General features: G+C 39.3%; 1 protein-coding gene across 1 annotated transcript in view; it reads right to left on the reverse strand.

Annotated features, from left to right (window-relative positions):
- SCEL (sciellin) overlaps positions 1–15504 on the reverse strand; it is a 173531-nt gene that overhangs the window by 62769 nt on the left and 95258 nt on the right. Inside the window, exons 7-9 of the mRNA XM_081303331.1 lie at positions 14552–14590; positions 13096–13176; positions 10870–10935 (exon numbers count right to left, since the gene is read on the reverse strand). Coding sequence (XP_081159457.1) covers positions 10870–10935; positions 13096–13176; positions 14552–14590 — 186 coding nt within the window. The remainder of the gene's footprint in view (positions 1–10869; positions 10936–13095; positions 13177–14551; positions 14591–15504) is intronic.

Here is a 15504-nt window from a genome sequence, read left to right on the forward strand (position 1 = left end):
CAGGGCACTGGATATCCGAGGACAGACCAGAATCTACATGGGAAGGTAGATTACCGAAGGGAGAAAGAAGATGGGGCCAAGCTTTGCTTAGGGCAGGACCATGTTGAAGCAATGTTAAATGTTAGAACATCTAAGGTCTCAAAGAGGTAGGTAAATATTGATGGGGTGGGTCTGGGAGGTAGAGATGGATAGAACAGAAGGAGATCTGGGAGGGTCTGAGGAGCACTTGGGAAAAAAAATACTGGTTATAAGGTTGTAAAGACCAGGGAAAGCAGAGGAGGATCCTTAGTTCCAAGGTGTCCATAAACTGGACAGGGTCAGGGCACAGGCAGTGCCACTTGACTTCAGTTCACCTCCAGGACCTTTCATGGGCCTCTCTGCAATGATAGCCACAGATGACAGAGCCCAAGCCTGGGGTGGGGGTAGGGGATGAGAGGAGTCATTCATACTGTGCCAAGAGCACGAGGCAATGCCAAGCAGGGGATTAAAATGCCAGCAGCAAGCAGGAAGCTGTGGCCTGGGGTGTTTGGAAGAGAAGGAAACAAAAGACATTTATTGGAGTGATCCTGATTGAATTCCGCTTTAAGACATGATGCTTAAGCTGGGGTGAGGTGACCCCAGCTCTCCCTTCTGTTCTCCCCCACCAGGCCTTTGTGGGATCTATGCCACCACAGTAGTGGCTAAAATTGTAAAGAACAGCTTTGAGGAATAAAAAGGCAGTTTTCACAAGAAACATGACAACTTGCAGATTGTAGTACAAAGACCAGAGCTAAAAGAAATATCAGCATGAGGAAAGCTGAGTATATTACTTTATTTCCACAAGCTGCTGCAAAGATCACTTCTTTCCATTTTGTCTTCTTTGGATAACATGCTTGGCTCTGAGACTAGTCCAAGTCTGACTTTGCAAACATTTCTACAACTGCAACACAAGTCTAGGCTCCACCAAGAACAATTGACCCTCATATTTAATGATGAGTTTTGTTTTTACTTTTCATTGTACTGAGCTTTTGTATTCCACAAATAGGATTTTTATTCCATCAATGGCAAAGGAGATGGAACTGATATTGATGGGGCCTCTGTACATACCAGCTTGTCCAGGATCTCATGTCCATTACTTTATTTGATCCATACATATAACTTTTGGGGTATGTATTATTTTTTTAACTGGGACTCAAAAAGTTGGGTCATTTGCCCCAGCACATATAGTTAATTAGTGACTCCAAGTTTCAAGCTAGTCATTCCAATATCAAATCTCATGCTATCTGTGTACATTATAACCAGTTCTCTTCCAGGTATTTCAAATGCGTATCTATTATAAATAGGTTGCTATGAAGTAGTTCCTCACCTAAGGAAGGAGCCGTTGGCTCAACAAGCACTTATTCCACACTGCCCAATTACAATGTTGGGCAGACAGCAATGGATGTGCAAAACTGGGCATTCATGGCCTAGAAAACATGGCCCATCCTTTCAAAGAACTTGTATAATGCAAGGCCTAGTTCAGAGAAATGGTTATTGCAGTGAAGACTCACTTTCTAGCAGCTAGAGGCCATTTCCATCAGTCATAAGCACAGTCACGGAACATGTGCTGGACCAGAATCCTGGAGACTTAGCTTCCAGACTAGCTGTGCCACCAACTCTCTGTTTGACCCTGATAAGGAAGCTGATTCCCTCTGAACCTCTGCTTCTTTATCTTTAAAAGAAAGAGATTGATGCAGATCTGTGGATGGCAAACCACCACGTGACCACCGGAGGGCAGAATTATTGCGAAGACTTCTCGATCTGCAAAGCCCTGAGCGCAAGCTAGACACTAAATACCTGGATATCCACATACTATACTTTTCAAATGTATGCAGATGCTGTTGTGGTTAATAAAATTTAAATTTATGTTGAAGCTGAAAGAACATATATCAACTTTAGTTGGTCCCAGGGTTCAGATTTGGTTGGTCATGTATTAGAGACTTTGGTTGTTCATATTTTAGAGACTTGGTCCTCAGTATTGCCACATTAAGAGGCAGTAGAACCTTTAAGACATGGGATCTAGAAAATGAACAGGTTATTGTTTTGCTGTCCTTAAAGGGGGTTAATGACAGAATTCTTGTGTGACTTCAGTTAGTTACTGCAAGAGTGGGTTACCATAAAAGAGCAAGCCTGAATCTCTCAATGGTGTCCTGTTTGGCCAATCTACTTCTCCCTACTGCATGCACTCTCACCACGGTGACCTATCACCAGAGGTGAACAAGTGGGGTTGCCTGATCTTGAACTTGCAGCCTCCAAAACTGTGAGCTAAATAAATCTTTCCTCCTTATAAATATGTATCTTTAAGTATTTTGTTAGAGCAAACAGAAAATTCACTAAGATGTTTGGTTAAGAGATACAAGGAACTTTTAAAATACTGCTTAAGTCATAAATATTTTTGGCTCTTAGATGTTTTCTCAAAGACATAGCAAAACCAGTCCAAAGATTAGAAGATGAAACTGAAAACATTTTAGCATTAAAAAAGGAATCTACTCAAACTAGACCATTGACCTATAGGTTAAACATAAAACTGTAAAACTTCTAGAAGGAAATGAGGAAGAAAAATCTTTATGATCATTGGTTAGGTAAAGAGTTATTAGATATCACATCAAAAACATAATTCATTGAACAAAACTTAAGTTGGATTTCATCAAATTAACCTTTTGTTCTAAGGAATACATTGTTAAAAGACTGAAAATATAAACCACACACTGGAAGAAAATTTGTAAATCACTTATTCAACAAAGGACCTGTAAACAAACATTTTTGTTTAAATCCTCAAAACTCACTGAGAGGTAAAATAAACAGCAAAAATATAAGCAAGGCTGAGCGCGGTGGTGTACACCTATAATCCTAGAGGCTGAGGCAGGAGGATCACGAGTTCAAAGCCAGCCTCAGCAAAAGTGAGACACTAAGCTACTCAGGGAGACTCTGTCTCTAAATAAAATACAAAATAGGGCTGGGGATACGGCTCAGTGATAGAGTATCCCCCTACCAAAAAAGAGAAAAGAAAGAAAAATATAAGCAAAATATTTGAAAAGGTATTTCATGAGAGAAAAGACATACAGATAATAAATAAATGTATTTTAAAATTGCAATGTCATTTGTCTCCAGGAAAAAGCAAAGTAAAACCCATGATGAGATAAACTACACACTTATTAGAATGACTAACATAATTTTTTAGGTTGTAAATACTAAGTGATGTTAAGGAAATGGAGCAACTAGAAACTTCAGACTTTGCTGGTGGGAACACAAAATGAAACAGCTACTTTGAAAACATATTGGCAGATTTTTATAAAATTAAACATGCACCTATCATATGACCTAGCAATCCCACTTGTAGGCATGTTCTCAAAAGAAATGAGTACATATGTTCATATGAAGACAAGTATGTGAACATTTAAAACATCTTTGCAAACAACCAAATGTCTTTCCATCAGTGAATGGATAAATGAATTGTGTACATCCATGCAATGGAACACTACTCATCGATGAAAAGGGATGAACTATTGATATACCCAGCAGTGGGGATGAATCTTACATGCATCATGCAGATTCAAAAGGCTATAGAGTGGGATTTCACTTATGTGACATTCTTCAAATAGTGGAGAAGAGAGAGATTAGAAGACAAAGAAGTGCCCCCTGCTGGTTTTCCAGAGTATAAGGAGAGTCTTAAGAAAAATGTTGGTCCTTAAATACTCCATCTCCCACTCCCAGTGCCCCACAGACCACATGGCCAGCATGTCTATCACCCATAGGACCCCACCCAGGACCTCCTGCCTCCCAGGGGCTCCTCGCTGACATCTTCCATTGCTCACCACAAAATGTGAACCTCCATTCCAAGTTAATGTGTTCCAGTTCTGCCCAGTTATCACAGGAAAGAAATCTGATTTATGTCAGTGACATTAAGATCGACATTTAAATAAGCAGAGACAGCCCCTGTCACCTGCCAAAGTTTTCCTGATATTAACTGAAATAAAGTTGATAGAACTTAAGGCAATTGCTACTGAATGGTGAAAAAAATATTTTTTTTCTTAATCGAACCATTTTGTTTTTATGGCTGGGGCAGGGCGATGTTTTTATCAGAGTCGCTGACTCTGAGTATCTGATCTCACAGCTTCTTCCTCATCTCTGGCTTTGAACCTGGAGCCTCTCTGTCTTGCCAACCCCAAGGAGCTCCCCTGGCAGAGGTGGAACAAAGGAGGCTCTGAGGGAGGCAGGGGCTGTGGGTATCTGGGTTGGGCAAAGTAGGGGTGGTTTTCATTCATTGCTGGTTGAATGTGTGAGTTACTTAAAACAAGTGTTAGGAGACCAGGGATATGTAGGTTGACCCTATAGGACTGAGGAGACAGCAAGTTGTTGCTACAGGTTAAGATGTTCATTCTATTCCAGCAATTTTCTTTGTTCTGCTCAAACAACAATTTCCAAAAAAATAATACACCTTCGCCAGAACCGAAATAAATAAATCAATAATAAAAATAATACACCTTCACGACCGTTTAATGTTTTAATTATTTGAATGTTTTGGCATTTAGGTATGAATTTTAAACCACTGTTATGTTTTAACATTTTAATGAATGTCAGAAAATCTTAAGTGCTTTGACATTTTACTAAATGTCAGAGAATCTTAATTTTTATAAAAGATTCTAATTAATAACATAAAGATTTTTGTCGGGATAAAAATGAAACCTATGTTTGTATATAGTGTGGTATCAAACTTTGTAGAGGACTTGGTACCAATAGAGTTAAAAAATGTTATAGCAAAATTAGAAAGGTTACATTTTACCATTTATAGTTACAGACAGAAAAATATAACTATAGTGCAAGGTTGCCATGGCAACTCCCTTCTCAATTGGGAATTTTTTTTTTTCCTGCTGTGACTCTACCAATCAGCTATTTGGAAGTGAAAACCACTGAAGAAGAAGAGGCGGAAACAAATAAGGATGAGAAATAATGATGGTATACAGGAAATATCTCACTATATGCTACTTCTCCTAGGTATGTCCATTATTTAAATTTTTACCAGACATTATTTTTCTTCTCTATCTTTAAAAATGGTTACAGGAAAAAAGAAGAGAGGAATCGGTTTTGTTGGAGGTATGGTAGAGGTGATGGCTTTATTGTTCTTTCTAAAATCAGTATACTGGGTCACATTCATGAACATTCACACTGTTATCCAGGTCTTTTGGCTTCGGTGAACTGGGGATTGAACTCAGGAGCACTTATTCACTGAGCCACATCCCCAGTCCTGTTTTGTATTTTAGTTAGAGACAGGATCTCACTGACTTGCTTAGCACCTTGCTAAATTGCTGAGGCTGGCTTTGAACCCACGATCCTCCTGTCTCAGCCTCCTGCTAGGATTACAGGCCTGCGCTTCAGTGCCCAGTGACTCCGGTGAGTTTCTTAACTGCACCTTACATGGCATCTTACCACTGCATCTTTAAGTCACCTAATGTGAAGTCAGAGGCATTTGAATGGGCCCAGATTTGATGGTGGGTTCTGATGTTGAAAAGGAGTTCAACGTGAATTCTCCAGAACTGAACTGTGATTTCCATCCCTCAGGTCTATCATCCCCAAGCCCAGAAAACGTTCTCACTCTTTTAAAGAGCCCAAAGACAAGGAGAAAGAGTTGAAGAGCTTGGCAGATTGAGACACACACTAGTGATTTCTGACAAATTGCTTTGTTCCAGGCTTTCTGACACTTCTTCAAATGAAGGAAGAGGGGAAGGGGAAACCAATCACTGGCTCTGACCTTCTGATAGTTTCCTGTGTTGACAACACTCATGCTTTCTTTGATAGATACTTCAGGATCTCTACTACAGGGTCAGAGCTCCAATTACATATAACAGCACAGCATTAACTCCTAAAAGAGAAGCACGATATCTTGAAGAGGTGCTTAAGCCTTCTGCAAGCTATGAATGGACATCTCCTATAACATTTTATGCTAAAAAAAAAAAACACATTTTTTTTTGCATGAAAATCAGGTTTGGAATTACTGAATTTCCTGCTACTACTAAAAACAACTGATAAAGAATGGATGCAGAGAATAATACCCTGTGATGATAGAAAGCCTATAGTGCTGCACATGCAGATACACTCACACAAGCACACACACGTGCACACCTACACCCCCACACACTGATACTCAGCCAAACTCTCTGGCATTAGAGCTACTTCTCCTTTCCCCATCCCTTCCCCTTTGCACCTCATTCCTTAAGATGCTCCTCAAGCACTGCGTCTTTTGAGTCTTCTATTTGCTCTATTGCCTGCTCTCCATGCCCCCACCTGCTCTGTGGCTCTCTCCATCCTTGTCAGCATAGAACCCCCAAGGACCACTTTCGGTAGGACCAGCCTTCATATTTAGTGATCCTGGCTCACAGTAACTCTCTGATAGATTCCCTAAAATAGGAATCTAGAAAGTATATTCTTATCACATAGCTAGAGATTTACATTTGTTTTGGAGAGAAAAAAAAGGAGTTCAACATGAAACAAACATAAGAAGCTTTCAGAGTTCACTTGACAAAAGAACCCCCTTGGCTAAGATTCATGCGAGACTTTGAAGGGTGCTCTGAAGTGGATTTGCGTGGTAGAATCCACCTCCTACTCTACCTTCACCCTACCTGCCTCTCATTACACCTCTATTTACCAGGTAACTCAATAGCTATGGTCTCATTTTTTTTTTAGCTCTTCCTCTACCACCTGGCATGTAGACACACATCAAGATTGCACATGATTTTCTCATTTAACATTTTCTCCAGAGGTGGCTTTGCTCTGAATGTAATATATTTTAAGTCCCTGGATTTATCCCCAAATCAGGATCTCAGACACCAGCTCTTCTCTGAGTACATTCCACCCTTATCCCAAGGCATTTTTCATTGCTTGGGGATCACCTCCACAAGTGTACCCCTCCAGTATCCCAGATTCTAGCTGCTCAAAACAAGTGCCATGGTGGCTTCTTAAGACCTACTGTATAGTCCCTGTCTGCTCCTCCCTATTCTGCTCCTATTTCTTCCTGCATTGACTGGTGTATCACTATGCTTTAAAATCACCCTGGGCTTGAAAACCTAGCAACGCATAATTACTCTCCTTCCTCCAAATCCCATCCCTTTCTCAGGACCTGTCTTTCAAGTCCCATTAGAAGCTCTCCTACAACATCAGATCTAAAAGAGAAAGTGGATGCTCTTCTCATGACCCACAGAGGAGCTTCTGCTATGGTCATTTGTATACTCATGTTGTCCACTGTGGGGGGTTAGGGAGGGACCAAGCTGCTGTTGCCTTCAGCCTTCTCTGACACCTATGTTTCCCCTCCATGCTGCTGAGTCACATCTCCTAGACTCCCTCTCTGATCCTCCCACCCCCAAGAGTCCATCTACCCTCCTACCCTTCTAGATGGTGGCTCCAATGCAGTTGCCTTTGGAAAGCCTCCTGCTGTGAGTGACACCTGCCACAGAAAACCTGTCAAAGCGCCACCCAAATGAAGCTTGTGGGGTGCTACTGCCACCTAGTGGTAATATCTTTTTCTTTAACATCATAACTTGAACTCACTACAAGAATGATTGAATAAGCAGAGTAAGGAGGACAGACGGGTCAGTGATTGTTGTGATGTATTGAGTGTGGCTGTAATTAAATGTTGATATCACTGTGACATGAGGAAATAATTTCGTTGTGAAAGGCAGCATAGAATGTTTCTCAAAGAGTGAATAATATGTTTTGGTTATGAGGATAGTGAGGCATAGCAAAGAAAGACCTAAACTACCTGGCATGAGGGGAAGGGAAGAAAAATGGAGACAAAAGAAAGGAATAAGGGGATGCTGAGCAGAATAGCAACAGGGTAAAGGTTGAAGAGAAATGTCAGCCAGTAAGAAATGAATAATGATGGGGTGGCCAAAGAACTCACAACAGGGATTTCTAATATTCCATTTTATACAGTTTGGTCTGGGCTTCTGAGATAAATTGCCATCACCCATTATATCTATATATTTATTAAAGCTTGATGCAGGTAATATTGGGCGAATTCATACACTCATTAGGCTAGTGTGGAAATTAGAGGACAGAATAGAGATAAATCAGAAGTAAATTTTTTCCTTTTTTCAGTTTTGGAGGTTTTTAATTTTTTAAAATATTTTTTTCAGAAGTGAAATTTTGAAGAGAAATCAGATGAAAATGTGGCCACAAGAACTCAGGTGCCTTGGATGGGGAGAAGATAATATTGTAGACAGAAGGTATCTTACAAGCTAAGGTATTTAGGGAGCATCTTATATAGAAGATGGCATATAGAGAGCATTTAAAACATATAAAATAACTTAAAAAGAGCAAAGGGAAGTCCTGAGGGATGGAGAGTAGGTCAGCACCAGCGATCAATGCTAAGGATGTGGATCTGTAATCTAAAATGATGACAATGTGCTATAACTGTTATGTGGCAAGGTGACATGTCTCAATTTTTCTTTTATAATATATCACTCTAGGAACTTGTGTGGATAAGAAATGAGGGAGCAATAACGGGGCACAAATGTACATAGAGAGAGATAGACCATAGATGATAAATAGATAGACAGATAGATAATCATGAGTTCTTCTGTTGATAAACAAGTTTGAGACCCCCAAGGTGCAGTTTCCATTGTGCCTGAAATAAGTTTTAACCCAAACATAATTCCCACACACATTTTAAATCCAAACATTTTAAATCCAAAAATTTGATTTCTTCCATGATATATTGGTCAAGAAAGGAACCAGCAAGGGAGGGGATGATCCATGGTATTAAAGGCTGCCGAGAGAACAGGGGAAGAAAAGGCTAGAAAAGACTCATTCCTGGAATGGCTGAGAAGTCTGGCAGAATTTTCACACACAGAGAGAAAAAAAGAAATTTCAGGGGGACATTAGAAAGCAAAAAGCAAAGACGTGGAAAATGAAGAGCAGAAGACAGGGAGGGTGTCAGGATTAAGAGACACTTTTTGTGTTTGGTGGGGTGGGGTGTGTTTTGTGGTGCTGGGGACTGAACCCAGGACCTCACATGTGCTAGGCAAGTGCTCCACCACTGAGCCACACCGCAGCTTCTCCCGAGGGAAAATTCTTTTGGAGGAGATGGTAGGGCAGAGGAAGAGTGGAAGTATATGACTCTATTCATGAAAGATAAAGACAAATATTCAATTTTATCACTGTAGTAGTAAGTAGTATTTAAAAGCATAGTCCCCCATTTTATCTGGTGGATTGTTGTTGTTTATTTGGTACCAGGGATTGAACTCAGTGGCACTCAACCACTGAGAAACATCCCCTGTCCTTTTTTTCTATTTTATTTAGAGACAAGATCTCACTGAGTTGCTGAGGCTAGCTTTGAACTCAGGATCCTCCTGCCTCAGCCTCCTGAGCTGCTAGAATTACAGGCATGCACCACGGCACTCTGCCATTTTATCTGTTTTTGACCTATTTTCCTTTACTCTGGGTTCCCTTGGGGATGAAGGTCCCTTTCTGAAGCCTTTCCCCACTTTCATATTTTAATAATTTCTTCTATTTTTCAGCATTTACCAAAAAGGCTACTTATCAGCCCTGGGAATGCAGTGGAAGTAAAGGTGAGAAACAGAAGCTGCACGTCGAGCTCTTCCAAAGAAAAGCACTTTAGAAATCAAAGCTATTGCTAAATTGTTAGGATTCTCTCCTTCCCCTGAAAGCTTGGCGTGACATTATCTCTGATCCTCAGAAAGAAGTCTTTCGATTCAGTCATTATACTAATAATCTGTGACTCTAAAAATAGGATTGAACATCTAAATTGATCAGCAAAGCCCAATAATCTCTTTTTCCTCATTCTAATGTTATGGATGTAAACCAGGAACCAAAAATAGGAGCGTTGTAAGTCATTTCATCTTTCATATAAATCGCATCCAGCAATGCATAAATTGGGAGAGCTTAGAGCTAAGCACTGACATTTTTGTGCAAACAGAGATCCACAAACTCAACAGGCATTGAAGCATGAGAGGCTAACTCATGAATAATCCTTGCATACTTTTACAGTTATATAACCAGTTGCCTATTACAGTGATAATTTATATTAATATTGGGAGAATGAATAGAGGACAAAAATAAGAAGTTATTTTGGAAATAAGTAATAAATATTTCTAAGGAAAAGTGCCAGCGATTGTCTATCAAGACAAAATTGGACGGATCTTATAAGACTTAAAAAAAAATTTGTCACTAGCAGAACACTTAGTTCACATTTTCCCACTTGGGTAGCTCCATGAAAGATGTCACCCATAGAGAAATGTCTAATAATAGTCTGAGGGGAAGGGACATTTTAAACTAAAAATATAATCTATACTTAGTAGTTCATATAACTAGAAGTCAACTGCAGTTGAACCAGTTTAAAAAGAAAATACTTTAACTGATTCCAAACTGCAGCTGCTCAACATGTTCAGTAATTTGATTTAGTGTGCTATGTATTACATTCTATATGAAAGACGGACACAATGACAAGACTGTCAGAGATTGTTCAGGAAGCCACCAGCGTTGAGGGGAGAACATAGAAGAAACTCTCACCCTGCTGGCACCTTGATCTTGGACTTCTAGCCTCCAGATAGCTGAGGAAATCTATTTTTGTTGTTTAAGCCACCTAGTGTGTGGCCCTTTTTTATGATGACCCTAGCCAACCACTACAGCCACCTACTTACTCCTAATAGCATGTCAGCTTTTCTATCCTGGGGCACCTGTAGTCCTAACTTCACTTGGCACGTGCTCATTCAGAGCTCAGAGTCCACAAAATTGCCTTCAAGTTTATTCCAAAGAATCCATAATTATGTGTTATCAGTGTTTGACATATTCTTCAACCCAGCACCATAGCAGTGACATCTAACAGTGTGCCCTTACCTTTTGCTGGCTTCTGTGCTTGGGGTGGCACTATAACCAGGAGGGGGTGGTGGAAACCAGGACTGTCTGTGAAAAAATGATATCAGTTATAAACATGGTGCTTGAAGGCTGAGCCTACCCCCATGTCTGTCAGAAAAAGCTTAAAATAATTTGATGGTTAAAAAGGCCATGGAATTACTTTTTACAGAAGGCCTTGGAAATAAAATGAACACTGTTTCATAAATAAAATAAGAAGTGGCTGTCTATATTCCAGGCTATCTGCTCCCCCAAGTAAACTCCTTTTCCCATTTCCTTTGACACTGAACAATGTGGATGTGTCTTGCAAAAGAAATCTGAAGAGACTGGAAAAGAACAGCAATTATCAAATGTAGATAGTAGGTACATGGGTGTTTATTTTATTATTCCCCTATTTTTTTTCCTAGCTGAACTATTTCATAATAGAATAACAGTCTTATAGTCTACTTAAATTATGATTTCTTTTAAAAAGTATGATTAAAAAAAACTTGGACAAGAATATTGAGAACATGAAAGAATACCAGAGCAATGCTAACATTATCTTAATTAGAAAGATGTCCTCACATTATAAGGAAGTAATTTTAATTAGTAGCAATAGCTAAGGTCTCTGTCAAAAACACTAAGATAAGGACCAGAAATGAAGATGTACAGAGAGTGATGTGGATGAGAGAAAAAAAGCCCAAGATAAAAGGAACAGACTGAGCTGGATTTATTCTTTAAATAAGTCCAGGACTAAGACCAGGTGGGAGTCAAGCAAGACAGATTTCAGCTCCATGCAGTGGATCGATGCCCCCTAAAGAGCAGTCAGCGGTGCTTCACAAAACAGTGAGAGTCTATTTGCTGACTTCAGTGGTCCTGAAACAAGTCTAATCTGTTGGAGGAAAGATACTTGCACTGGATAGAACATTGAACAAACCCATCTTAAGATTCTCTTAATACCTTATAAATCTGTTTTTTAACAGACCAAGGATAGAGTGGGTATGAAATTTGGGTTCAGGTAAAATATGGATCATATTTTCCGAGATTCTGCAGATATAACCAGAACTCTGTGAGTACAGGGAAGATAAATACAGTTATCTCTCTCTACAGTGACACCATGGAAAAGCCAGCTAGTCCTTCAACAAACATGGAACATCTATCCTACACCAAGCAGAGTCCTGGGTGCAGGCACAGCCAAGAAAACAGAAAAATTTTAAAGCACTGAGGCTTAGGACACTTATTTTCCATTTGCATCACGATTCCCTGGCACTGTTCATTTCAACATGCAAAAATCTCTTCCACCTTCATGCTCTGTCTCATGTAGAATATTCTGTCATCACAGATCTCTCTTCTCCATGCCTAGCAGACAACACAGAATGCACCCCAAGCAGCATGTAAAAGGCCACTCAGGGGAAGCCAAGCAGGAGGCAAAAATCACAAAGAGATGTCTCCAAGGAGGGTCTTTGACTCTGTACTTAGAAGGAAAATCAGCCAAGTCTACAGAGAGGTGGGGGTGGCTACAGGTGCAGGCTGGTTTCAGGAGGACAACATCGAGTGGCTCTATGTCAATCATTATTTCAGGTTAAGGTACTCCCTGTAGTCAGACTTTATAAAATATGGTACCTGAAATAGCCAACCCTGTGACTTCTGAGGTCAAGGTCCCAAGGGAATGGAGTATTATTTGAAGAGATTAAGGAGGGCAACTAAAGTTTGAGAATAGCAGAATGTAGATGCAGAACCCTGGAAGGAGGGGAGAGAACATGGAAGAGCCTTCCCAATGCTGCTTGGGAACCCGGGTGGTAGATTTGGTTCCAAAATTAATGAAGAAAGAGATGGAGAGGTAGAGTGGAGGGATAGGTAAGGAGACAATGCAGGACGATTTTTAAAAAAATCTTATTATGTGCATATGTAAATATACCTCAGGGAATTTCACCTTTATGTATAAGTAAAAAGATCCAATCAAATATAAATAAATAGATAAATGAAAGGAAGTCTAACCAAGTAGAGGAAGGAGACTGGGGAAGGGGAGGCAGGACAGGAAGGCAAAGGGGAAGACCATGAACTGGAATCGAATTCCATGCATGCATGAGTTTGTCAGGATGAACCCAACTACTATGAATAACTATAAAGCTCTACTTTAGAAAATAAAGTGGATTAACAACAAGAAGAAAATTGATGAAGAACAGTCCTTTGCAAGGTGTCAGCAGGAGGCAGACACAGAGCCCCTCATACCTCTTTTTCTTCACAGGAGTAGTAGCAGGGGTAGAAGATGAGGTGTAGGTCCTGCTTGCACTCAGTAAACCACCATGTGGCCTGTGGAACAACCAGAATGACAAATCATTACATTCCTCAAACCTCTTCTTTCTTCCTACCTTTGAAATGTCTGTTAATCTACTCATATTCCAGCTCACTCTCTATCCTCTACATAATGCTTCAATTGAAGATGGATAATTTTAAAATTTTCTTCCTTATGGGGGCTGGGGATATGGCTCAGGTGGTAGAGTGCTTGCCTTACATGCACAAGGCCCTGGGTTCAATCCCCAGCTCTGACCAAAAAATAAAAAATAAAAAAAAATGTTCTTCCTTACTTTATCTATATGATGAGTTATCAGAATATCATATAACTAGTTAAAAACTGAAGATTCTGAATGAAGAAGTAATTTACATATGGTATTAATTGTCTAAAAGTCAGGCCAATCAATTTTTTTTTTCTTGGCGGCGCTGGGGATTGAACCCAGAGCCTTATACATTCAAGGCAGGCACTCTACCAACTAAACTACAGCCCCAGGCCCTCAGGCCAATCAACTGTAGCATGCTATGGACTCATTTTTTTTTTTAAATCTCATGATTATATTGTGACTAACAGAATTATACTGCAATTTTACATTAAAAGTCTTGGTTTGTTTAAGAAAAAAATTAAGTCATATCATTTTAAATCTTCAGCTAGCATTTTAATATATGCAGACCCTCAAAAAATGGAAATTACTCAGGCTTGTGTCAAGTACTGAGAAGTACTGTCCAACATGAAAATTAGTTTGTATATAAATACACATTTAAAAACTAAGTTTAACTGTCTACCTAATTTGAATTACTTATAACAACTAGTAATACATGACAGGGAAAATGTATTTTATGTAAATGGATTTTTAGCAGGCCCATGATTTCAGGCTCAATTTGCTCTGAAGGAGGAGTTGTAGATGTGAGGGGGTTTAGGGATGACAGGGAGGTTCAGGGGAGGAAAGAGTTGGGTGCCAAAGGAATGGGGGGTAAAATAGTTCTATGAGGGAGGAGTCTAGATCTTTTGAAAAAGACAAAGACATAGCCTAAGCTTTGGTGTTTGGTTAGCATGATGGTCAACAAACTTGTTCAGTAAAAGTCCAGCCAGTAAATATATGAATGTGGACCATTTTGGTATCTGTGTTCCACCACTACCTCTGCCAAAGCCACAGGGTTGTGGCTGTATTCCAATGACCCTTTGGCCTGGGGCTGGGACTCTATACCCTGGGTTTTTCTTGAACGAAAATAATACTTTGATTAGAAAAATACATACTAGTTGGGGAAAGTAGCACAGTATAGTGGTAGAGCATTTGCCTAACATATATGAGGCCCTGGGTTCCATCTCTAGCGCGTGCACACACACACACACACACACACACACACACACACGAGGAAAGAGAAAAGTACATACAATGTGTTTGTTCCTGATGATCTAAATGTAGACAAGCTTCTGATAAAAGAGGAAAAAAAATACAGTGAAGAATTAATTAATATTTGCATCTATTGGTAATTGTCCACAAATTTAGAGTAATTATAATGAAAAATTAGATATTATTTCAGAGAAATTAAAAGAAAGCATCAGCATTGGAATAAATTTGATAAAGTGATTTTATTATTTAAAAAATCTGTTGTACTAGATTTCAAAGGAAAATTTCCCCCCTTTGGAAAATTCAGTATTGGTTAAATCCAATGTTCTTAATATGTTGGGTTCAGTGATTTTTTTCTTTAGTATAAGAATGCAAAATTTGCTTTCGCATGTATTTCATCCCTGTCACCAGGACACCTTAAACAGTAACATCCATGTGGTAAGATCGATGGCCTGTAGCAAAAAGCCTTGATTTTTTTAAGCCAGGCAACATTTTATTCTAGTTAAAAACAGGAGAAAAGTTTTTTACTCCAGAAATTCTGTGTTAAAAATACAGAGAATAAGAATTTACAGAAAGACATTAAAGTACGATTGAAGAACTTAGGTAAGTGAGAAAAAAGGTTGCACTCAAGACTTTCCCAAAGTTAGTGGACACTGGTACCTATTGGTTAGTTGGTTATCCAAGGTATTGGCCTTATATGTTTTAGCAGCAGCATCTCTGTCTGAGATCCTTTATAAAGAAACAACACAAAAGTCTAGATAAACATTCAGGTCATTAAGTTCCATTCAGACCTCTTTGATGTTAGAGTGACTTTACAACATAACCTTTCTCTTGTGAAGAACAATTTTTCAGTTGTTACATTTTAGAAATTTTTACAGTAAAAAAGCAAAAAGCTACTCATGACAAAATCTACTTATCAGGCTATTTAGAATTTTTAAAATATGATGCCTTTTGCACATTTTCTTTTCGGACTCATTAAGCATTTAACTCATTAATT

Source organism: Spermophilus citellus (assembly GCF_964194105.1).
Source record: "Spermophilus citellus genome assembly, chromosome: 1".
Lineage (NCBI taxonomy): Eukaryota > Metazoa > Chordata > Mammalia > Rodentia > Sciuridae > Spermophilus > Spermophilus citellus.